At 63.3% G+C, this 24,520-nt stretch overlaps 1 protein-coding gene across 2 annotated transcripts; it reads right to left on the bottom strand.

Moving 5' to 3' along the window:
• Positions 1–1,055: 1,055 nt before the first annotated feature.
• On the bottom strand, positions 1,056–22,570 carry LOC115641541 (C-Jun-amino-terminal kinase-interacting protein 4-like). 2 transcript variants are annotated; one of them, XM_030544765.1, is made up of 27 exons: positions 21,213–22,569; positions 20,747–20,867; positions 19,629–19,699; positions 19,163–19,236; positions 18,786–18,861; positions 18,271–18,394; positions 17,933–18,014; positions 17,256–17,356; positions 16,201–16,252; positions 15,247–15,399; positions 13,352–13,403; positions 12,776–12,906; positions 12,565–12,618; positions 12,309–12,443; positions 11,590–11,719; positions 11,346–11,429; positions 10,124–10,174; positions 9,458–9,614; positions 8,311–8,476; positions 7,162–7,242; positions 6,261–6,328; positions 6,038–6,186; positions 4,925–5,096; positions 3,699–3,809; positions 3,292–3,438; positions 2,927–3,043; positions 1,056–2,420 (listed from the first exon to the last, which is right to left on the bottom strand). In XM_030544765.1, the coding sequence occupies exons 1-27, from the start codon at positions 21,504–21,506 to the stop codon at positions 2,320–2,322; spliced, it is 3,054 nt and encodes a 1,017-aa protein (XP_030400625.1). In that variant the 5' UTR covers positions 21,507–22,569; the 3' UTR covers positions 1,056–2,319. The 2 variants fall into 2 exon arrangements, with proteins under 2 accessions (XP_030400625.1, XP_030400626.1); XM_030544766.1 differs by lacking the exon at positions 10,124–10,174 and having other exon boundaries at positions 21,213–22,570.
• Positions 22,571–24,520: the final 1,950 nt, after the last annotated feature.

Here is a 24,520-nt window from a genome sequence, read left to right as displayed (position 1 = left end):
GGAGCCCCTACGTGACTATCCCTGGCTGTGGGACCGCGGGCGCACGGGCGCTGGGACCCCCATTCCCAAGCCCCCTATGATCAAGTGCAGCCGGGGAAACTGAGGCAGGCTGGGGGCAGAGCTGGGCACAGATCCCAGCATGCTGGGGTCCCTGCGCGGTCCCACACACCCAATAAGCAGCCTGAACCAGGTTTGAGAGCCCCAGAGGGATTGGGGGGCAGAGGATCAATTTGGCAGCCCGAAAGCACAAGAGCTGGAGGGAAGGTACCCCTGGAGCTGGGCTGAGGGGTATGGGGGTGTTGGGAAAAGCTAGGCAGTGGTGCCTAGTGGGTAAATCACCAGCCAGGAGACCCGGGACTTATTCCCAGCTGTCCATTGGCCTGCCAGCGAACCCCATCCCTGCACCTCAGTTTCCCCATCTGTGAAAGAGACGAGGAGCAAAGCTTGGGGGTGAAGAATGGGAGATTTTGGACCTTCTTCTCAGGCAAAAATCCCAAAAGCTCAGCAGAGGGGGCAGAACCAGTTCTTGGGGCTCCCCCACCCAGGCATGATTTTGGTATGAGAAGGGGGTGTGAAGCGGTGACCCTGGCCCAGAAAAATGGTCACTCTCGGCAAGGAAGGTGTCAGAACCCAACCCAGCGGCCTTTTGTGCTCGGAAAAGCATTTGGTTGAACCACCGCCTGGCCCGCCCCAGGGCTCAGCACACAGGGACCCCCTTTGTGCGGAGCTGGGGAAGAGCCAGGGATTGTGTTAGCACCGGGGGACCCTCGCCTATCCCCTTCTCAGCCTACCACCCCCACCACTTTCCGCACCAGGGAGTGCCCCCCCACCCTAAGGCCAGATTGGCAGGGAAAAGCTCTGTGCCCTGTTCCCCACCCCCCTGAGCCAGCCAGTTCTTCCCATCCCCCCACCGTCCAGGGCTGGATGGGAGCTAGTGCCATCCCCACCTCCTGTGCCCCATTCCCTGATCCCCTGAGCCAGGCAAACCCCTGCCCTTGGGCCAGATGGGACCCCCCCAACGCCCCGGCTGCATACCACCCCAATGACATTTTAGCCCAGAAAAATAAAGCTTTATTAGAAATTGTCCCATAGAAAGATTCCCAGATGCTGCCGGGGGCGCCGTGGCTCAGACACACAGACAGATGGGACAGAGCCCAACCCTGAGCGTGTAGCAGCAATGGGGCACCCCATGCCTGCGTCCCCCATGTGGCATAGAAGCCCTGAGGGGGTGGGGGCAGCTGGCATAACCCCAGTGAGGCGCTGCGTGGGGGAACGTAGTGCAAGGAGGGCAGGGAGGAAGCCCCCATAGCCTGCCCCCCATGTGGCCCTGGTGCAGGGGGGTACAGGGAGACCCCCCCCACCCCAACGCTTAAGATCAGAATGGATTTCATTGGGCGGTTTCAGGGCCAGACTCCAAGCCCTAAAGCCTCAAGGGCCTGAGGATCCAATGCCCCCGTGTACAGAAGGGAAACCGAGGCACAGAGCAGGGGGAGGACCTAGCAGAGCCAAAGATAGAACCCAAGGGCCCTGGGACTCTACCCTGCCCCACCCGCTTTGCATGTAAAAGGACAAAAGAGGGAGGGGCTCTGAGATGTGGGTGATGCCAGGGAGGGCGGTGTCAGTGCAGCCAGAGGGGAGGGGCCCTGAGAAGCGGAAGGGTCCTGAAAGGGAGGGCGGAGCTTGTAAACAATATTCCTGAAGGCAGCTGCCATCTAGACTCCTGAGTGTGACAGTGGCCCCGCCCCCTTTTAAAGGCACAGAGGTGCTACGGTAGCCAGGCTTGGAGGTGGGGCCCCCCCTGCTATGAGGGAGGGCCAGGAGGTGGGACAGATAGAGTTGTGATGGGGGGATAAAGGCATGGGGGGGGCAGTAAGGAGGGGCTGGTCTGGCAGGGTGCAGGGCAAGGTGGGGAGGGGGTTGGGCAAGGGGGCAGGGCCAGGGGTTCTGGTGAGGTCGGGGGCAGGGAACTGGAGGGGCTGCTGTCAGAGCGGGTCTCAGACTAGCCGTGAACTGTGGGCGGGGCAGCAGCTGCACAGGGAAATGGGGAAGATCCAGTAGATGGATGGGGAGAGGGGCTGTAGGGAGACAGACCAATTTCTCTCCCCCCGCCACTGAGAACACCAGGAACTCGGGTCGTGGCCTCGTCCTCACCCTGGGCAGCAGGGGGTTAACTCAGCCCCCAACACACACACACCCCCACCATCAGGAGCTGGAAGGATCTACCCCCCCAGGACCGGAGCTGGTATCTGGGTGTGATTGGGTGGACATGGTGACTCATAGGGCAGGCCGGACCCAGCGTCTGCACCCATCACCCTGGCCTCAGGCCTGGACCTGCCACACAATGAGGTGGCTGCGCTCCGAGCGGCGCAGACGGGGATTGGGCACCAAGAGGTCCCCAAATTGATCGTCTGTGTCGTCCCCTGCGAACGGAAAGAGAGAGAGAAAAAGTCACAGCAGCCTCAGGGGTGCCCCACAACCAGTGCAGATCGTGACCACCTCTGGGGTTTGGAGTGGGGGCTGGGTATACAGGGACCCCTCTCCCGGCACTGGGATGCAGCCACCTCTGGGGTGGAGCGTGGGGGCTGTTTATATGGAGACCCCTGATCTGACGGTGGGATGCAGCCTCTCCTCTGGGGTGGGGTGCTGGGATGCGGCCACCTCTGGGGTGGGGTGGGGGCTAGTTATACAGGACCCCTCACCCAGCACTGGGATGCAGCCCCTCTGGGGTGGAGCAGGAGCTGGTTATCTGGGGACCCCTTGCCCAGCACTGGGAAGTAGCCACCTCTGGGGTGAGGTGGGGGCTGGTTATACAGGGACCCCTCACCCAGCACTGGGATGCAGCCCCTCTGGGGTGGGGTGGGGCGGGGGCTGGGTATCTGGATACCCTTGCAGAAGCACCGTTTCCCACCCCCCACAAGGCACGTACCGATCCGGAGGTTGATATACCCCTCTCCTCCGCTCAGCACCAAAGCCATGGGCTGCTTCTGCCCAGCTCCCTCCTCACAGCTCTCATTGCTCCCGGCCAGTGAAGGGTTAAGGCAGCCTGGGGTGGAGGAAGACAGGCTATTACCCCAGCACCCTCCTCAAGGGTGCACTCCCAGGCTGCAGCTGAACGAGGAGAGAACCCAGGAGTCCTGGCTCCCAGCCCCCCCCCCCTCCACTAGACCCACTCTCCTCCCAGAGCCAGAGAGAGAACCCAGGAGTCCTGGCCCCAAGCCCACCCTGCTCTAACCACTAGACCCCACTTCCCTCCCAGAGCTGGGGACAGAACCCAGGCATCCTGGTGGGTACCTGGGACACAGACGAAGAACCGGACGGCATCACGGTGCCCGTGGTAGGAAGCCTGGGCACTCTCCATCGCACAGTAGGGGGTGCTGGTGGGCGACGGGCCCAGCTGGGTCCCCGTGGCCGGGGGGGCCTCTGAGCGCCCTGAGAACTCTGAAGAAGGCAGGAGAGATGGGGAGAGGCAGAGATTTGGGGGTGTGGCCTGCAGAGACCCTGCCCCCAGCAGGCTAGCTGGGGACCCTCTGCCCCCCCGCCCTCAGTTGGGCAGGATGCTGGCCCCCTGCCCATGGGATCCCAGAGAAACACACATCCGCACACCTCTACCCCCTTCACACCAGCAGAGCTTGGCTGGCTGTGGGATCTGACCCATGCCAAGGGGACCCCCTTGCTCCCCCCCCAGCACCCCAATTCACCTGGAGCGAAGGGCACGGTCAAGACAGTGCCACTGGCCGTGCCGATCCACAGCCGCTGGGAGAAGCAGCCCAGGGCCGAGACGTGCAGGGAGAAACCCAGAGTGTTTGGGCCTAGAGAGAAAGATGAGGGGTGATGAGACCCCACCCTGAGCCAGCCAGTCCCTGCCCTGGGGTTGGATGGGAGCCGGCGCCCCTGTCATGAACATACATCTAAGAGTAGCATAAAATCCCTCCTTTACCTGTAAAGGGTTAAGAAGCTCAAATAACCTGGTTGGTACCAGACCAAAAGGACCAATAAGGGGAGAAGATACTTCCAAATCTGCTGGGGAAGGTTCGTTTTGTCTCTTTGTTGTTCTCTCCAGGACAGCGAGGGACCAGGGCAGGGAAAATACATCTCCTAAAGCCAGACCTGAACTAAGCAGCTAAAATTACAAATTGTAAGTAATAGCAAGGAAATGCATTAGGTTATCTTTTGTTTTAGCTTGTGAATTTTCCCTGTGCTAAGAGGGAGGTTTATCCCTGTTGTTTGTTTGTTTTGTTTTTTGTAACTTTAAAGTTTTGCCTAGAGGGGAATCCTCTGTGTTTTGAATCTGATTACCCTGTAAAATTACCTGATTTTACAGAGGTGCTTCTTTTACTTTTTCTTTGTAATAAAGTTCTGCTTTTAAGAACTTGATTGGTTTTTAGTGTCCTAAACACCCAAGGGGCTGGGCTGTGCTCACCTTGTTTGCTCTCAAGCCTCCCCAGGAAAGGGGGTGAAGGGGCTTGGGGGGGATATTTTGGGGAAACAGGAACTCCAAGTGGTCCTTTTCCTGAATCTTTGTCTAAATCACTTGATGGTGGCAGCGATTCCGTCCAAGGAAAAGGAAAGGATTTGTGCCTTGGGGAAGTTTTTAACCTAAGCTGACAGAGATAAGCTTAGGGGGTCCTTCATGCGGGTCCCCACAATCTATACCCCAGAGTTCAGAGTGGGGAGGGAAGCCTGACAGCCCCCTAGAGGGGAAAGGCCCCATGCCCCATTCCCCACCCCCGAGCCAGCCAGTTCCTGCCCTGGGGCCAGGTGGGAGCTGGCACCCCCTAGAGGGGACAGGCCCCATGCCCCATTCCCCACCCCCCTGAGCCAGTCAGCCCCTGCCCTGGGGCCAGGTGGGAGCTGGCACCCCCTAGAGGGGACAGGCCCCGTGCCCCATTCCCCACCCCCCTAAGCCAGCCCATCCCCTGCTCACCAAACATGCTGTGGACAAAGGGTGTCAGGTCGATCTCCTGCAGGGGCTGGCCAGTGGCTGCATGGAAGAGGCGCAGGGTGGGGTCCAGCCGCACCGAGACCCAGACTCCATCGCCCGCCAACGCCATGTGCCTCACCTGGCTCTCAGGGCGCCCGGTCACCTCAAAGTACCGCTGGGGAGGGAAAGCAGAGCGAAGGGCTGGAGGCAGGGCTGGCAGATCCCTCTCTCCCCTGAATCAGTCCCACGAGGGTGCTCCAAATCCATCCCCAACCTAGTCGATCCAGTCGATCTCCCAAGATCCCATTGGAACCCCCATAGCATGAGTGGACCTATGAGATCACCTGAGATGACCCCCGCAACCTCATCCAAGGGGATCCTATCAGATCCACCAAACCTCACCTGAGTTTGTCCCACACGATCTCATGGCTCCCTGAACCCCACCTGAGTCGATCTCACAAGGTCTACTGATACCACCTGGGTTGACCCCATCTGATCCCATGGATACCCTAATCTCCCCAAGTGAATCTCATGAGGTCATCATATATATCTATTACTATCACAAGAGTCGATCTCACATGATCCTGCCAGAGCACCCCACCCCACCTGCGTGGATGCCATAAGATCTACCAGTGACAACTGAATCGATCCCACAGGACCCATGGTTCCCCAACCCCATGATTGGATCCCATGAGATCTACTTCCATCACGTGCCAATTCCCCCAAGATCCCATAGACCCATGAGATGTACTGATATCACTCAAGTTGATCCCAGCCCCTCCCAAATGGGTCCCATGAGATCTCCATATAGATCTATTGTCATCACAGCGTTGATCCTGCCAGTGTGCCCCACCCCCACTCAAGTGGATCCCAGCCGATCCACCATTTCTAAGTGGGACCCATGAGATCACCTCTGGATTTCACATTCCCCACGATCCCTCACTCCCTTTTGAGTGGCCCCCGGACCTCCTGCTCCTCGACTTGGCTCCACCCACCCCCTGAACCTTGACTGCCCCCCCCCGCCATCTACTGCCCCACCTTCCCCCCGGTCCCCTCCCCCAGTGGATCCTCCTGTACCTTCACTGATCCCTGGCTCCCCCACCCCCACTGCCTCACCTGGACCCTGGCGCTGCGCGGCTCCATCACATAGACCCGGTTGCGGTAGCCGACCCAGACCTGGCTCCCCACGGCCAGGGCGCAGCGGATGGACTGGCGGGGACGCCCCAGGTCCAGCAGCCGGGGGTGCTGCAGGTCCCAGCGGCCGGCTGCAGGATGAAGGGGGAGGAGTGAGTGGGGCAGGGGGCTGCGGGGAGCTGGGGGTGGGGGGTCTGGTATTTACCGGCGTCCCGGTGGAAGACAGCAATGGTCCCATTCCCCAGCGCAGTCACTGCGCGGCCCTGGGCGTGGCTACGAGAGAGAGAGAGACACACACACAGACACTCAATCAGAGTGGGCGGCCAGGCCACTTACGCCAAGGGCCGTGTCCCAGCATGCCCTGGGGAGGCCCAAAGTTCGGTCAAAGCCCCTAACCCAAGGGCACAGTGCCTGCGATCGCCCGACAGCCTGGCTCACAGCAGTCGTGAGTGGTCACGGATCAATGCTAGCCTGACATGGGGCCGGTCACGCCGGCCCAACGGGAACCTGGGGCGCATGAGAGGGCTCCTGACGGGCCGTGGCGGCAGCCCCTCCGCACTGGGCCCCGACAGACTTAAGGACTGGCCCCACAGGCACAGAGACAAACGTGGCGGGTGATTGCGGCCACACCTGGCTCTTAAACCGCTGGGGAACTAACGAGGCCATTTCCGGGCAAGTTTCACGCCCGACGCTTTGAGGCCATTTCCAGGCGAGTTTCACGCCCGACGCTGACAAGCCAGGTCGCGACCAGTGATCAAGCTGGACATTTCTCAACCACGACGGATGGGCTGGGGGAGGCACTCGCTCGTGTCGGACCCATGTCTCTTGATGACCAACGCTCAGGGATCCTCCTGGAGTCTCCAGGAATTTCACACGAATGTTGAATTCAAGATTGTGTCACAGGATGAAACCTCGAGGACTACGGCCAACCCAACTGGGCAACCCTACTTAGGAAAGCTCTGGAGCGGGTCTCTCTCCCAATGGCAGCTGGCCAAACACAGGGTGTCACCGCCTACCTGGCCACCGACCCAGCCACGATGCTGCCAATACAAGAATGATTGGCTGACACCCCCATTGTCCCCCCCAACGCCTGGCCCCACACTCACACCACGCTGTGCACGGCGTCCTGCAGCTGCACCGTTCGCAGGCACCGGCGCCAGTCGGAAACGGCCGAGTAGATGGAAATGCTGGGGGAAGAGCATGACAGCTTGGGACAGCGCTGAGATGCAGCCACCTCGGGGGTGGGATGCGGGGGCTGGTTCTACAGGGACCCGGTGCTGGGATGCGGCCCCTCTGGGGTGGGGTGCGGGGGCTGGTTATACAGGGACCCGGCGCTGAGATGCAGCCACCTCGGGGGTGGGGTGCGGGGGCTGATTATACAAGGACCCGGTGCTGGGATCCGGCCCCTCTGGGGTGGGGTGTGGGGGCTGGTTATACAGGGACCCGGCGCTGAGATGCAGCCACCTCAGGGGTGGGGTGTGGGGGACTGGTTATACAGGGACCTGGCGCTAAGATGCGGCCACCTCAGGGGTGGGGGAGGGGGGCTGGTTATACAGGGACTTGGCGCTGGGATGCAGCCCCTCTGAGGTGGGGTGTAGGGGCTGGTTATACAGGGACCAGTGCTGGGATGCGGCCCCTCTGGGGTGGCGTGCGAGGGTTGGTTATACAGGAACCCGGCGCTGGGATGCGGCCACCTCTGGGGTGGGGTGCAGGGGCTGGTTACACAGGGACCCAGTGCTGAGATGCGGCCCCTCGGGGGTAGGGGATGGGGGCTGGTTATACAGGGACCCGGTGCTGGGATGCAGCCCCTCTGGGGTGGGGTGCAGGGACTGGTTATACAGGGACCTGGTGCTGGGATGCGGCCCCTCTGGGGTGGGGTGCGGGGGCTGGTTATACAGGGACCCGATGCTGGGATGCAGCCCCTCTGGGGTGGGGTGCAGGGACTGGTTATACAGGGACCCGGTGCTGGGATGCGGCCCCTCGGGGGTGGGGGATGGGGGATGGTTATACAGGGACCCAGTGCTGGGATGCGGCCCCTCTGGGGTGGGGTGCAGGGGCTGGTCATACAGGGACCCGGTGCTGGGATGCGGCCCCTCTGGGGTGTGGTGCGGGGGCTGGTTATACAGAGACCCGGTGCTGGGATGCAGCCCTTCTTGGGTAGGGTGCGGGGGCTTGTTATACAGGGACCCAGTGCTGGGATGCGACCACCTCTAGGGTGGGGTGCGGGGACTGGTTATACAGGGGTGTCTCCGTACCTGCCCTCCTGGGTGCCCAGCCAGACAGTGTCCATGGTGCCAATGGCATCACTGTCCGCCTCCAGGGTCCCCGCCTCCTCCTCTGGCTCTGGGGGGTCAGGGGCCAAGGGGTCTTCCAGGATCTCGGGTTCCAGCTTTGTGCTCTCGGCACTGGGTGGCCGGTGACCTGGCAGGGATAGCCCGGTTCGTGAGATGGAGGCTAGGGCCATATATAGCCTGTATGGTCCACACAGCCTCTGGGGTGCCGCAGAGCATCCTTCTCCCAGGCCATACAGCCCCCTCCATCCACCCCAGTCCATATAGCCCCCATCCTGGTCCATACAGCCCTCTCCATCCACCCCAGTCCATACAGCCCCCTCCATCCACCCATCCATACAGTTCCCACCCCGGTCCATACAGCCCCCTCCATCTGCCCCAGTCCATACAGCCCCCTCCATCCACCCGTCCATACAGCTCCCATCCTGGTCCATACAGTCCCCACCCCGGTCCATACAGCCCTCTCCATCCACCTCAGTCCATACACCACCCTCCATCTGCCCCAGTCCATACAGTCCTTGCCCCAGTCCACACAGCACCCTCCATCTATCCCAGTCCATACAGCCCCCTCCATCCACCCCAGTCCATATAGCCCCCATCCTGGTCCATACAGCCCTCTCCATCCACCCCAGTCCATACAGCCCCCTCCATCCACCCGTCCATACAGTTCCCACCCCGGTCCATACAGCCCCCTCCATCTGCCCCAGTCCTCCGTCCATACAGCTCCCATCCTGGTCCATACAGTCCCCACCCCGGTCCATACAGCCCTATCCATCCACCCCAGTCCATACACCACCCTCCATCTGCCCCAGTCCATACAGTCCTTGCCCCAGTCCATACAGCCCCCTCCATCCACCCCAGTCCATTCAGTCCCCACCCTGGTCCAAACACCACCCTCCATCTGCGCCAGTCCATACAGCCCCCTCCATCCACCTGTCCATACAGCTCCCATCCTGGTCCATACAGCCCCCTCCATCCACTCCAGTCCATACAGCCCCAATCCTGGTCCATACAGCCCTCTCCATCTGCCCTGGTCCATACAGCCCCCTCCACCCATAGCAGTCCATACAGCTGAACCCCACCCCTGCGCAGCCCTGTGCCCCACACTCACCGGGCAGCCAGGCGGCACACAGCACATGGGCGTTGGGCAGCACAAACTGCGCCAGGACAAGGTTGGCGCGGGCAGCGTCCATCACCGTGACCTCGCTGGCCGAGTGCGTCCCAGAGCAGACCCACAGCAGGCTGGGGGGGGCAGGCCAGGGCGCCCCCTGCGGGAGACACACAGATGCTCACACCCCACGAGGCTGGCTGAGGAACCCAAAAGCCAGGCACCCATTGGGAGGGAGACACCTCCCTCCCCCTACCGTCTCCTCCCTCCAGGGGGTGGGGTTTAACACTGATTGACAGGGGCTCCCCAAGGCCTGATCAACCCCACTGAGGGTCCCCAAAGTATGGCATTAGCTCGAGGGGCAAGGTCTCCCCAAAAGTTTGGGGGCTGCCTAGATTGAGTAAAAGGGTGCCAGGGTGCCCCCCAAAATAGGCCCCCTGTCCCTGCTCCACCCTCAGAGAACAGTGGGGGTTCGGAGAGTCTCCTCTACTTTGGGAGGGGACCATCCCAAAGCAGGGGGGCAGGGAGAGTCACCAAACAGGGTTGCCATGGAGGGGGCAAGTGCCCCACATGCCACCGTCCCAACCAGGGAGACGTGGGGTCTCTCCCACACGGGGGGCAGGGAGGGGCCGCGGCAGAGATGGGAGGGGTAGCACTTCTGATACTAACCGAGTCGCCGCTGTCCGTTCTAGGCACCCCCATCCCAACAGCACACCACAGCTGGGAGGGAGGGAGAGAGGGGGGATGAGACGCCGGGCCCAGCCCCCTGCTGGCCCCCCCAAATGCTGAGACACAGCCCCTCTGGGGTGAGGTGCAGGGGCTGGTTATACAGGGACCACTCGCCTAGTGCTGAAATGCAGCCACCTCTGGGGTGGGGTGCGGGGGACGGTTATTCTGGTGTTTCGATACCTGTAGAAGCCCCTAGTACCAGCTTGGTGCTACAGGATCAGCCCTGACAGCCAGGGGAGAGCAACCCCCGCCGAGACCCCGCCCCACTCCCCGCAGCCCAGCACCCCCCGCCGAGACCCCGCCCCACTCCCCGCAGCCCAGCACCCCCCGCCGAGACCCCGCCCCACTGCCTGCAGCCCAGCACCCCCCGCCGAGACCCCGCCCCACTGCCCGCAGCCCAGCACCTCCCGCTGAGACCCTGCCCCACTGCCCGCAGCCCAGCACCTCCCGCCGAGACCCCGCCCCACTGCCCGCAGCCCAGCAACCCCCGCCGAGACCCCACCCCACTGCCCGCAGCCCAGCACCCCCCGTCGAGTCCCCGCCCCACTCCTGGCACCCCAGCACCCCCTGCTGAGCCCCCGCCCCACTCCCCGCAGCCCAGCACCCCCCGCCGAGACCCTGCTCCACTCCCTGCCGAGCCCCCACTCCACTCCCTGCAGCCTGGTGCCCCCTGCCCCGCTCTCCGCAGCCCAGCGCCCCCCCTGAGCCCCCTGCCCTGCTTTGTGCAGCCTAGCACCCCCCACCAAGCTCCTGTTCCGCTCCCCGTAGTCCAGTGCCCCCCACCCCCTGCCGAACCCCCGCCACACTCCTCGCAGCCCAGCACCCCCTGCCAAGCCCCCGCTCCGCTCCCCGCAGCCCAGCACCTCCTGCCGAGCCCCCGCCCCACTCTCTGCAGCCCAGCACCCCCCGCCGAGCCCCTGCCCCACTCTCCGCAGCCCAGCATCCCCCGCCGAGACCCCACCCACTCCCCGTAGCCCAGCGCCCCCCGCTGAGTCCCCCGCCCCGCTCCCTGCGGCCCTGCGCCCCCCCGCCAAGCCCCCGTTCCCCTCCCTGCAGCCCAGCGCCCTCTGCTGAGCCCCCACCCCACTCCCTGCAGCCCAGCACCCCCCTCTGAGCCCCCCACCACGCCCGCCACCCAGCCCCCCCTGCCCCCTCACCTCACCTTGGTGCTGGGATCTTTCTGGTCCAGCAGCCGCAGCTGTGCCAGCATGGGCAGATCCTGGCCCTCAGCCTGCTCCGCCCGAACCTGCAACGAGAGAGACCTGGGCACCGCCGTGGGGGCAGGCGGGGACCCCCTCAACCTCATCCCGACCCAGCCTTGGGGACTTAACGGGACGGGGTGTCCCAATCACTGCCCCCCCTCCATCCCCGCCCCTCCTGCTCCTGGTGCCCTGGGGAGCAATTACCTGGGGGATGGCCGGGGGGCTCCATCCGTGAACCGGGGCACGGCCGTGCTGCTTCCAGATGTGGGAGCGGATCCGGCGGTAAAGGTCCCGTTTCTGCTGCTGGGGGGAGAGATTGGGGGGCTCCTGCGTGCTGGGGACAGAGACACACACAGACACTAGGGGGCAGCACCACCCTCCACCCCCCATCCCAGTCCCATCTCCCTCACTTGGCGCTAGGGGGTGCCGCCCTCTGTCCCCTGCCCCCCATCCCTGCCCCATCTCCCCCACCTGGCGCTGGGGAGTGCTGCCCTACGCTCCCCCTCCCTCCATCCTAGCCCCATCTCCCCCGTCTGGCACTAGGGGGCACTGCCCTCCGCCACCCTCCCCCCATCCCAGCCCCATCTTCCCAGCCTAGCGCTAGGGGGCACTGCCCTCCGCCACCCTCCCCCCATCCCAGCGCTAGGGGGATTTCCCTTCCGCCACCCTCCCCCCATCCCGGCGCTAGGGGGAACTGCCCTCCGCCACCCTCCCCCCATCCCGGCCCCATATCCCCAGCCTGGCACTAGGGGGCACTGCCCTCCGCCACCCTCCCCCCATCCCGGCCCCATCTTCCCCGCCCGGTGCTATGGGGCACCGCCCATCCCCCTGCCCAGCCCCATCTCCCCAGCTTGGCACTAGGGGGCGCTGCCCTCCGTCCCCCTCCCCCCGTCCGGCGTTCGGGGCCATCCATCCATACTCACTCTGTGGGGGAGGTGGGGCGGGGCAGGTACCTCACAGCAGGGGGTGCCCTACCCCCATTGCCCCGGTGCTCAGACACCGGGGGTGACGCTGGGACCCGCTCAGGGGAGTCGCTGGCGCTGAAGAGCCGGTCGAAGCTGCGCAGAGAAAACAAGCAGCTCAGAGACCCCACGAAGAATGCGGCCCCCACCCGGCCTCTCCCAGCGGGGGGCAATGTGCAGGGGGGGGGGGCTGGCTGGGGGGTCCTCGTGGACGTACAATTTCCAGAAGGACGATTTCTTCATCTGAGCCGCCTGGACCTCCCGAGATGCTCTGAAGGGAGGAAACAAAGTTGTGTGTCAGGGGCTGGGGGGACACTGCCCCCCCCAGCCTGACATGAGGGGCTTACACAGGAGTTTAGATAAGGATCCCCCATATACCCAGCCCCAGCCCCACCCCAGCAGAGGGCCCGTCTGTCAGCGTCTCTCACCGGAGCATCTCCGTGCGTCTCACGGCCTCCTGCAGCTCCATCAGCCGCTCCTTGTAAAGGTTGCGCTCGGTCAGCACCCGCGCCATCTCCGCCCGCGTGAACCGCTTCCGCTGCGAGGTCTGGGCCTCCACCTGCCGCAGGAGAGGGGACGGGATGAGGGAGTCACTGATAACCCCGAGGCCCCCACCCGCAGCTACCCTCCCAGAGCTGGGGAGAGAACCCAGGAGTCCTGGTTCCCAGCTCTGCCCTCTAACCACTAGACCCCATTCCCCTCCCAGAGCTGGGGAGAGAACCCAGGAGTCCTGGTTCCCAGCTCTCCCCTCTAACCACTAGACCCCACTCCCCCCCCAGAGCCGGGGAGAGAACCCAGGCGTCCTGGCTTCCAGCTCTCCTCTCTAACCACTAGACCCCACTCCCCTCCCAGAGCTGGGGAGAGAACCCAGGAGTCCTGGTTCCCAGCTCTCCCCTCTAACCACTAGACCCCACTTCCCTCCCAGAGCCGGGGAGAGAACCCAGGAGTCCTGGTTCCCTCCTCTCCCCTCTAACCACTAGGCCCCACTCCCCTCCATCTGGTACCTCAGCATCGTCACTGTTTTGCTTCTTGATTTCCTCCAGCTCCTGCTGAATCCTAAAATGAGGGAAAAGAACAATTCTGCTGACAGAGCTGAGAGAGGGGAGCCCGGGGCTGCAGGTCGGGAGCAAGGGGCACTGGCAGAGCTGGGGGGTGGGGAGCCCAGGGCCGATATTGTCATATCCTGGGTTGGGGGGAGGGTTAAGATTATTTTAGAGCCCCTGAACCGGCTTTGGCCAATGGGACAAGATCTGGGGTGCTCCTAATGTGGTCTCCAAAACCCACCCACATCCATCACCCTCTCTAATGGGGCTCCAACACCCCTGTCCTGGGTTAGGAGGGGTCAGACCCTGGTGTGTAGCCCCCCAGCTGGATGTTGGGGGGCTCGGACGAGAGGGGGCCTCAATCCAGGTTGGGTTGGGGGTCCTAAGCCTGCAGACTTCGGGGCACAGGGGGCTATGTAGGAAGGCGGTGTCCTTGGGGGGGCCCCTGTGACACCCTGTACCTCACAATGTCACCCTGCGCCCGCATATTCAGCAGTTCGCTGCGTGTGTCACTGAATTACGTCAGGAGTCTGGAAGACGCCCAGACCTGGTTCGCTGGCAACAAAGGACAGATCTGGCCAGCCACAGGCTGACGGCCCATGATCCGCTCTCTTCCCGGGCCCGTCCCATCGCATCACAGCGGGGCCCGTCGAACCCGCAACCCCGTCTGCACCAGGACCTCCCGCACCCACGGGGACGGGCGGGGCAGCCAAGAGGCTGCAGGGCAAATCCGGACCCCCAGACGCCTTAGCGCCGACCCCAAAAGCTTTTGCTTTATTTTCTATAATGACCGTGGGCAGCGGGCGTAATAGGCCAGAGGAGGCCACGCCTCCCCTAAGCCAGGCTGTGACCTCGCCCACTCTGCCTTGAGGCCCCGCCCACTCTGTCCCGAGGCCCCGCCCTCGCTTTCCAGGACTGTCCCTATAAAATCAGGACATCTGGTCACCCTAGCTCAGGCTGGACCGGGGAGGCCAGCGGCCCAGGGGAGCTGGGGTGACCAGGCCAGTGCTTGGGACGGTTCTGCTGGTGGAGCTGGGGGGGGGGCTCAGGGCTCCGGTGGGTGAGGGAGGGCAGAAGGGACAGGGGCAGGGCCTAGGGCAGAAGAGGTGGGGCTAGGGACTAGCCTCCCCAAATGGGGGTTCACGCCCCACCCATGATAACGATAATTATTATGGTTTTATTATTTTCTCCGGGGTCTGGATTTTGACCAAGAAATTTGGCACCTTCACTAAAAAACAATCAACTCCCCCTGGCCTGGGGTCCGTGACATCAGCCCAGGGCCTCTCTCCTGCCCCACCTGCCCTGAAGGCAACAAGGAGGGGGCAAGGGGGGTTCAGCCTGGGCACGGAGAACCGAGAACTGCTCGGGCCAGAAAAGCCGTTTGACCCAACTCTTGCACGGCCTGGTAACATTTCGACTGCGGTTTTCTCTCTTATCTGTTACACACCCGACTCTGAGCCCGGCGCCCCTCACTCGTACCCCCTCCAATCCCGCTGCTTGCAGTACATAAGCTTGTTTTAGGGTTTTATCCTCCGCGGGGAGTTTGTCGGCAGTGCCGGGGGAATCGGTTCGCTCGCCCCGGCTGGCGCACGGGTGCTTTCCTTGGACAAAGAGGTGAACAGATGGATGAGCTGGCACCGAGCAGCGGGAGACGGGATGTTTCTGGGCTGCACGGCCGGGCGGACTCTGTATGTGGCTCGTGAATGGCTTCGCTGGGTGTGTCTCCGCGCGCCGGTGGCTGGGTGATCTCGGAGCCAGGCGGGGTCGCCTGCTTGGCATGGCACGGCGAGAGCCAGCCAGGGGGCACCCCAGGGTGCATGTGTCCCCCCACCCCTCTGCCCCTGCCCCAGTCTCACCTGCTCAGATCCTGCTCGGTCTCACGCAGACGCCCCTGGCAGCGGCTCAGGGCCTCGGTGGCCCCGTCCCGCTCCTCCCGCAGTGACTCCCGCTCACCCATCAGCTCCTCCACCCGGGCAATGAGGTGGCGGCGCGCAGTGTCCAGCACCAGCCTGCGGGGGGCGACAGTGAGATCTGCCCAGCGCTGTCCGCTCCCTTTCCCCTCTAGGGGGCGCCAGCTCCTGTCCAACCCCAGAGCGGGGACTGGTTGGCTCAGGGGGGTGGGGAATGGGACATGGGGACTTTCCCCTCTAGGGGGTGCCGGCTCCATCCAGCCCAGGGCAGGGACTGGCTGGCTCAGCAGGGCAGGGAATGGGTCACACGGCCTTTCCCCTCCAGGGGGCGCTGGCTCCCATGCGGCCCTAGGGCAGGGACTGGCTGGCTCAGGGCGGGTGGAGAATGGGGCACGGAGACTTTCCCCTCGCCCGTGAATCAAGTTTGCTGGGTCTCCACTCAGATCTCCAGGGACGGGGCTTTCCTCTGGATCCCCCTATGGCAGGGGCAGGGTGGAGGGGACTCTAACAGGGCCGGGGTGCTGTGGTTCGGGCAGGGCCGGCTCTCCTGTTTTCGGCGCCCCCAGCAGTGCGCCAAATTGCAGCGGCTGACGGCGGGGGGAGTCCTGGTGCCGATAAGGCGGCACGCGCGTTTTCGCAGCCGCGGCTTCTATGTTCAGCTGTCCGCGGCGGGGAAAGCTTCTGCCTGAAGACAGATGCTGCTGACGAATTGCCGCTGCCACGGAAATGCACGTGCCACCCTAACGGTACACGGACTGCCCCCGCCGTCCGCCGCGGCAATTCGGCACGCTGCTTGGGGGCCGAAACACAGGGACTGCTGCCCCTTGCAGATTGCCGCCCCAAGCACCTGCTTGGAATGCTGGTGCCTGGAGCCGGCCCTGGGTTTGGGGGGACTCTTACCTGGTATCCCGGAGCTCTGCATTCTCCATCATCAGGGTCTGCACAGCGTCACCTGCAGACAGGGTGTGACGAAGCGGGAATGTTCATAATGTTTTCTCTGAATACTGTGTGGGTGCCTCAGTTTCCCCTATGCCGTTCTTAAGTATCTAGGTGATGGGCGAAGGGGGTGTGATTGTTGCAGAGCCCTAGAGGGCAGATGTGATGCTGGCTGGACAGAAACTGGCCGACACTCTGTCTCCTGGCAACTAATGACCTGGGTCCCTCCTCTGCAAAGATGCCAGCTGAAGGTGTTGGAGAACAAAGAGATCAGGTGACCTCCTGGCCCGGGAAAGGGACAAAGCCCCGAGGAGAGGGGGCTGGAGAGTTTCAGTTTGGGGTTGGCTGGGGACGAGGAGTGAAGTGCAGATGTGGGGGTCTGGCTCACTGACCCCCAGAATGGACCCGGCCGAGGGGTCCTGTTCTCTGTACCCTCAAGCTCTGTTTTAGACCGTGTTCCTGTCATCAAATAAACCTCTGTTTTACTGGCTGGCTGAGAGTCACGTCTGACTCCAAAATGGGGGTGCAGGACCCTGTGGCTGTCCTGGGACCCCGCTGGGGCAGGCTCGCTGTGGGAAGCACACGGAGGGGCAGAGGATGCTGAATGCTAGGTCAGACCCAGGAGGTGAAGACGTGTGAGCTTCTTGCCCTGGAGACAGTCTGCTCCGAGGGAGAGGAGACTTCACCAGAGTCCTGCCTGGCTTCGTAGGGAGCAATTCCAGAGCATCGCCCAGGGACTCCGTGATACGGGGGAGTCAATATGGGCCAGCAGGTTTGACCAGCCCAAACCCCCAGGCCCATCGCCTCCTTTTGCCCTGCCACACGGTGAGGCCCACGGCCTGGGGCTGGGGGGCATGTGGGGGGGCAGATCCCAGCCTGGGGATTGGGGGGCAGTGCTCAGGGGTGGGGCAGGACCTTATGCCCAGCTGGGCAGGAAGCAGGTGAGCGAGACCAGTGGTGTGGGGGCGGGCTGGGCACCAGGCCCGGGGCTGGCTCAGACAGGGAGGTGTTAAGCTTACCCTGCAGATCAGCCCCCTCGTCCACATCCCCCAGCAGCTCAAGGCTCAGGCCCGACACCTCGGCGAACAGCGACTCCATGTTGCGTTGCGGGGTTGGGGGGCTGCGGGGCAGAGACACCCCCATTCAGAGCTTGGACCCCCCCCCAGATCCTCCCCCGCAGTGGAGACAGTGCGCTGGGGGCTGGACGGATGAGAACCAGAACATGGCAAGGGGAGGATATTTCCCACAGCCTGTGCCTCAGTTTACCTGCCCGGCTGGGAGGTACGTCCGCGCTGGGGCTGGGGGGCTGGCTACGGGCTGTAAGAGCCGGCCATGCCGAGCCTGGAATCAGACGCTGCTTATGCCAGATCCCAATTCCCAAACCCTCCAGACCCGCCGCAGGCTGGACCTTCCCCCTCTACACCGCAGCCCCATGGCTCGGTGCCCCGTGAGCCCAATCCAGCCGCCTCCTGCGCTGGGGGTGGGGCAGGAGAGGGACAGATGGGCACCAGATGGGAGCCATGGGGTGGTGGCTGGCACTGGAAAGGGGTCGCGGCTGGAATGGGGGTGTCATTGAGGGCGTACAGGATGTTCTGGGAATCGGGGGCTCCCCTGGTGTCGGGCTCACAGAGAAACAGGGATAGGGGGGCAGTTTCAGGCCCCTCCCTGCCCCCCCAGGGCACAGCAGCCTCCTTACCTGGCTGGCAGATCTGGAGTGGGGTCCAGCTCTGGGGTGGAGCTCAAGATCTCAGCCAACTCCTGGCACCTCTGCGGCAAGCCTAGAAACAGACACGAGTCGAAACCGCTGGCTCCCCAATCTGCCAGCTACCCCGACCCCTCGAGATAGCCAGCTCCCCTCCCCATGCCTCCTAGAGGGGAAAGGCTCCATTCCTCGCCCTTACTCCCGAGCCAGCGAGACCCCTCAGGGCCCCATTTCCCACCCCACTGAGCCAGCCAGTCCCCGCCTGGGGCTGGATGGGAGCCAGCACCCCTAGAGGGGAGAGGCCCCTTGTCCCACATCCACACGCTTCGTACCGTCTCTGGCGGGCAGGGGCAGCTCCTGAGCCAGCGGGTGGCTGTTCCTGGTGGGCCCCTCCCTATCCTGCTGGGGTTCGGGGGTCCCCTCCATTGGGGCTGGGTCCGGAGCCTCTGCAGAGCCCTGCGCCCCCCAAAACAGACACAGATGGGGTGAGGGGCGGCCCGAGTCAGGGAACAGGGCCTTTGCTCCACTGGATATTGGGGTGCCCCCCTCCGCCTGCCTGGAGCCAGGTCACCCGTCGGTGAAAGGTACCAAGCCATCAGCCCCCCATGAACAATGAGGGAGCCCCACCCCCCTCTGCCAATGTACTCCCCAGGGGAACCCCTAATCCAGGGCAACCTATCCTCCCCCCACAAATGTACCCCCCAGGGGAACCTCCCCCATAGCCCCCTTCTCCGAATACCTCCGAGCTCCCCCTGCCCTATAGACACCCCCTTGGGGGGGTAGAGGGGTCAGCCCAGCAGCCCATCTTGCCCTCAGCAAACTCACTGCACAAATGCGGGGGACCCACCTTGGAGGGCTCGGAGCAGCCGGGGTCCGAGGTGCTGGGGAGAAACAGGGGAGGCCAGTGGGGGGCTGACGCCACACTGGGTGGGGGGAGTCAAAGGTCAGACATTTGTCATGGTGCCCCTCTACTCCCTGCCCGAGCCCCCTCCCTGTGGGTCGAGCTGCCCCCCTCCCAGGTGCCCCTCCGAGCTTCCCACACAGCCTGGTACCCCCCACCAAGCTTCCCCAGCTTCCCAGTGCCCCCCAAGTCCCCTCCCCTGCTCCCCATCACACGATGCTCCCTGCTTTCCCAAGCAGGGCACTCCCCCCAGACCTCTCCTGGCTCTCCGTGACCCCCTGCTGAGCCTCCCCACACACACGGTGCCCCCCCGTGGCTCATACCCGCTAGGCCGGGAGGTTGGTGGGGCAGGGGGCGGCACCGTCAGGGCCTTCAGCTCCTTGTAGCGCTGAACCATCTGCCAACGAGAAGGTGGGGGGGGGCTAGTGCCCCTCGTGGACAACATGCTCGGCCCCCACCCCAGAGACCCCAACGTAACCCAGTCCCGCAGGGCGTCTTCCAGCCACAAGGGGGCACAGGAGGGACAGTGAAAGGGGCGACTGGAAGGGGCAGGTGTAGGGAAGCTGGGGAGGGCACAGCCAGTGGGGGTCCATGGGGGGCAGGGCTAGCATGGGGGAGCTAGGGGGCAGCCAAGGGTGGGCCATGGGGCGTGGGGCCAGTAGGGGTCATGGGGGATGGGGCCAGCAGGAGGCCACTGCAGGGATTGTGGGGTGGGGCCAGCAGGGGGTGGCCGGGGGGTGGGTGGGAACAGCAGGGGGTAGCTACGGGGGCCATGAGGGGGAGTCTCACCTTGCTGTGGGTCTGGCCTAGGGCTGACAGCTCCTTGAGCAAGGCAGCTTTCTGCTCCTCCAGGCTGGCCACTGCCGGGGGAAAGAAGCGAGTAACCCCCCCATCCTGAGTCTGCAGGGAGCCAGACCCCATCACTGCCCGCCCCAGCCGGCCCCCATTCTGCCACCAATCCTCTCAAAGTAAGTGGGTGGGGCCAGTGAGGGGGCAGGGCCTCACCCTGTGCCCCTTGGCTCTGACTCCCCCCCCCCCACGACACAGCCCACACCCACCCACCCACCCCCCGGTCTAAGGGAGCCGGAAAAACCCGTCGGGGAGACGCCTGGGCCAGGCCAGGGCTACGCCAGGAGCGTGGGCTGGGCCCAACCTGCTGCTGTTTGATCTCGTCTGGTCTCAGTTACTGAGGCTGCTTTGTTATCGTAGGGTCTCCGGGGATCCTGCTTTGTTATTGTAGGGTCTCCAGGTCGATGCTTGGGGCCCTACCAAGTTCACACCCGTGAAAAACACAAAATCTGGTCTCCCCACTGTGAAATCTGGTCTTTCGTGTGCTTTAACCCTGTATTATACAGATTTCAAGGGGGAGACCAGCATTTCTAAAACTGGGGGCCCTTACCCAAAAGGGAGTTGTGGGGGGGGGTCACAAGGTTATTGTAGGGGGTTGCAGTTACTTCTGCGCTGCCTTCAGAGCGGGGCGGCTGGGGAGCCGCGGCTGGTGACCGGGGAGCCGTGGTTGTCACGGCTCTGAAGGCTGCACCCCGCCAGCAGCAGCGCAGAAGTCAGGGTGTCAATACCGCGACCCTCCTACAATCATCTTGCGACTCTCCCCCCTCCCAGCTCCCTTTTGGGTCAGGGCCCTACAATGACACCAGGGTGGTATTTCAGATTTAAACAGCTGAACTCATGACATTTATGATTGTTAAAATCCTGTGACCATGAAATTAACCAAAATGGACCATGAATTTGGTAGGGCCCTAACTGTGCTGCGACACCAGTGGAGGCGGGGGGGATGACCCTTTTTTCTTCCTCCCCTCAGACTCCCCCCACTGTTTACCCCACAGCCCCTTGGATGACCCCCAGTCCTGGCACTCCCCAGCACCTCCCGCCCGCTCTCTGGCGCTCACATTGGTCCGCGTAGCTCCGGGCCTTCTCCTCCAGCCGCCGGCTCTGCCCGTCCAGCCGGCTCAGCACCGCCTTGTGCCCCTTGCGCTCCTGCTCCACCGCGTCCTCCAGCTCCATGTAGCGCTGCGGAGAAGAGGCCACTGGCAGAGAACCCAGGAGTCCGGGCAGCAGGCCCAATCCCAGGCACAGGAGGCTGTGGGTCTGGATCAGGGGGGCACCACGCTGGGGGGCTGTGGGTTGAGACTGAGGGGCACTGTGCGGGGGACAGGGTGGGGGGCTGCAGGTTGGGATTGGGGGAAGCACACAGGGGGCTCTGGGTCAGGATTGGGGGGCATGTGCAGGAGACGGGGTAGGGGGGCTGCGGGTCGGGGTTGAGGGGCGCCACATGGGGGGCTGCAGGTTGGGACTGGGGGACACTGGACAGGGGATGGTCTGGGTGCTGTGGGTCCAGCTCAGGGGGGACCTCACCTCCTCGGCTCTCTTGCGCCCGGACCGCTCCCGCTCGTATTGGCCCAGGAGCCCAAGCCGGTCGTCCCGCAGCAGCTCCAGCGCCTCATCCCGCTCCTGGATCTGCCCCCCGGCTTGCTCCAAAGCCTCCAGCACTGAGACCAGCTGGGGCAGCAGCCCGGCCACTGCCCCCCGCCCGTAGGCCCCCACTAGCCGTTCCAGCTCTCCATAGAGCCCTGCAGCCAGCCCCAAAACCATCTCCTCACCAAGCGCAGGGGCGGCCGACTCCCCTTCCTCCCCGAAAACCTCCTCCATGCCCTGCTCCCCTCCCCTCGAGCCCCCTTCCCCTGTCCTCCAAAGGCAGCTTGCCCCCTTGCACCCCACCAGGGGATCCAGGCACCTCCCCTCTAGCTCTGATGCCCCGTTTCCCAGGTTCTTAACGCCCCCCCTGCTGCCCCCAGAAGGGGGCCAAAGCCAGAGGTGAGGCACCCGGGGGTGTGACGGGAGTCCTGGGGCAGGGGAAGGGAGGGGGCTGGAATTGTGCCCAAGGGGGACGTCCTGGGGAATAGGCAGTATCCAGGGGGAAGTTTTAAAAAAGTTTTCACACCCCCCAAAACTGGGTTATTTTGGAGGGCCAACGTTTAAAAAAATCAAGGATTTAAAATAAATGGGGGGCAGCAAGGGGGGGGATCAGGGTCAGTTAATCGGATTGCGGGAGTCATGAGAATAAAAGTCACCCACCAGGGCTGTTTGAGGGGGCTCAATAGGGGGAAGAATTCCTCTGATTTTCAGAGGTCTGGGGGTGGGGGAGTCAGGGTGTGTGTGTGGGGGGGTCCCAACTGGATTTCTGAGTGGGAGGGTGATGGGGGGCATAGCCCCTCCCTCCTGCTCCCCACACTTCCCCTTTCGATTCCCAATGCTGAACTCCCCCTCCGGACTGGACGAGGGGGGGAGGGACACCCCCACTTTATAAACTCAGGAACTCCTCCACGTGGCAACCCCACCCCCAAAACACGGAAGTTTCCACCTCAGAGATCAGAAGGGGAGAAAAGCTTTTTGTCATCCCCCCCTACCCGGGAAATGGGGGGTGAATCTGAGGTGTAGGGGGTAGATCCCAGCCGGGGAGGTAGACCTGAGAGACAGGGGGTCCCCCCACACTCTCCTCTGCCAGCAGCTCCCCCCTCCCCCCAAATCCCGGGGGCTAAAGCAGATGGGGGGGTCGCATCCCAACACAGGGAAAGATTTAGGGTCAAGGATTCCTGCCCCCCCCACCAAGCCCCTCCCCCCCGGCGGCACTGCCCCCCAGCACCGGGCTCTGTCCGTCGGTCTGTCCAGGCGCCCCCTGACCCACGTGGGGGAACTGCCAACTAGCCGGCTCCAGCTGGTCTCAGGGTTCTAAACCCGCCCCCGCCGACGCTGGGGGGTGAGGGGGCGGGGCTCAGAGGGCAACGGGCGTTCGGAGTGGCCAATGGGGATTGCAGGAAGCGCCCCGGGAGGCCAATGAGGAGGGACTAGCTCGGAGGTGGGGGGGGGGAAATGAACCTTGGATCATATGATGCGGGGATCACATGACCTTGCGGCTGGGACAGCTGGTGCGGCCGGGAGAAGTTGGGCTGGGTTGCTGGAAGGTCGGCTGGGGGGATGGGCAGGTGTAGGGGGAGGCAAGCTCCGGGGGGATGGGCAGATGGGGAGGCTCTGGGGGGGATGGGCAGAAAGCAGGTGGGGGAGGCTCTGGGGGGGATGGGCAGGTGGGGCGGCTGTGGAGGGAGGAAGCTCTGGGGGATGGGCAGGGTGCATTTGGGGGAGCTCCGGGGGGATGGGTGGGGCAGGTGGAGAGGCTCTGGGGGAAGGAAGCAGGTGGAGGAGCTCTTGGGGGATGGGCAGGGGCAGGTGGGGGGAGCTCTTGGGGGATGGGCAGATGGGGGAACTCTGAGGGATGGGCAGGGGGCAGATGGGGGAGCTCTGGGGGGATGGGCATATGGGGAGAACTCTGGGGGATGGGCAGGGGGCAGATGGGGGAACGGATGGGGCAGGTGTGGGAGGCTCTGGGGGAATGGGGAGGTGAGGAGGTTGGGGGGGGAGGGAGCTCTGGGGGGATGGGCAGGTGGAGAGGCTCTGGGGGAAGGGAGCAGCTGGAGGAGCTCTGGGGGGATGGGCAGGTGAGGAGGTTGGGGGGGAGGGAGCTCCCGGGGGATGGGCAGGTGGAGAGGCTCTGGGGGGAGCTCTGGGGGAAGGGAACAGATGGGGAGGCTCTGGGGGAAGGGAGCAGCTGGAGGAGCTCTGGGGGGATGGGCAGATGGGGGGAACTCTGGGGGATGGACAGGGGGCAGGTGGGGATGCTCTGGGAGGATGGGCAGGTGGGGTTGTGGTTTTTCTCCCTGACTCCTAATGGACCCCAGTGGACCCCTCCCAGGCTCAGAGCGGGATCCGATCCTCCTGCCTACAGTTCTGCAGACTTTCCATCCCAGCTCTGAATTTCCTAGCTGCCCCCTGGCTCTGCAGTGGGTCAGAACTTCCCATCTGGATCCCTGTGTCCGTTCTGGGCCAGACCCAGAACTTCCCTGGTTGAAGCCCCCGTGGCTCCGGCAACACCTGATCCCTCCCTACTTACCAGGCTGGAACCAGACCCCAGGTCCAAAGACCCATTAGCCTGGCTATAGACCTGGGGGACAGGTCCCTAGGGCTGGGGGGCAGGAATCTGTGTGTGGGGCTGCCCCATCACCAGCCCCCTCCCATGAAGATCCAAGCACCCCCCCAAATCAAGACACTGGCATTCCTTGTTCATCCGTTTAGGTTTTTATTTCAAAACGGCATTTCTTTTCCACGTTCTTTTTCTTTTTAAAGCCTTTTGAAAAAGGAGTAAATCTATGGCTCAATAAATAAAATGAACGTGACCCAAGTAATAATAATTAGCAAAACAACCTGATCTTGGCATAGATAATAAATTAAATAATTTAAAACAGCGTTGTCCAATGGATTTATAAATACTGAGAGGGGGGGAGTGACCCAAAGCGAGGGCATAAATACAGAGATAGGGGGGTAGATATATGGAAATACAGCCCAGCTGTGGGATCTGGGATGGTAGGGAGTAAAATACCCCTAGTGGAAATTTGTGTCTGGGCTGCGCCCTGTGCGATGGGGCCTTGATCTCGGCGACTCTGTGTCTGGGCAGCGCCTGGCCTGACATGGCCCCGATCTCTGTCGGCCCAACTGCTGATATAATACACGTCACACAGACTTGTCTGCCCAGGGAACCTGGGATCAGCCATAAGAATGATGTGGAAATTTCTCCTTGACAAGAGAATCTTGCTGAGTTTCACCACATGCCC

The sequence above is a fragment of the Gopherus evgoodei genome, unplaced genomic scaffold, assembly GCF_007399415.2.
Source record: "Gopherus evgoodei ecotype Sinaloan lineage unplaced genomic scaffold, rGopEvg1_v1.p scaffold_35_arrow_ctg1, whole genome shotgun sequence".
In the NCBI taxonomy this organism is placed as follows: Eukaryota; Metazoa; Chordata; order Testudines; family Testudinidae; genus Gopherus; species Gopherus evgoodei.
Note: the sequence above shows the minus strand (reverse complement) of the source record. Positions and strands in the feature narration are given on the sequence as shown.

Coding starts and splice junctions, on each gene's coding strand:
- LOC115641541 (XM_030544765.1), bottom strand. CDS start 21,506: ATGGAGGAGGTTTTCGGGGAGGAAGGGGAGTCGGCCGCCCCTGCGCTT. Junction 12,444..12,564: donor AAATCGTCCTTCTGGAAATT/GTACGTCCACGA, acceptor TTCTCTGCGCAG/CTTCGACCGGCTCTTCAGCG. Junction 7,243..8,310: donor CTGGGCACCCAGGAGGGCAG/GTACGGAGACAC, acceptor CTCTTCCCCCAG/CATTTCCATCTACTCGGCCG.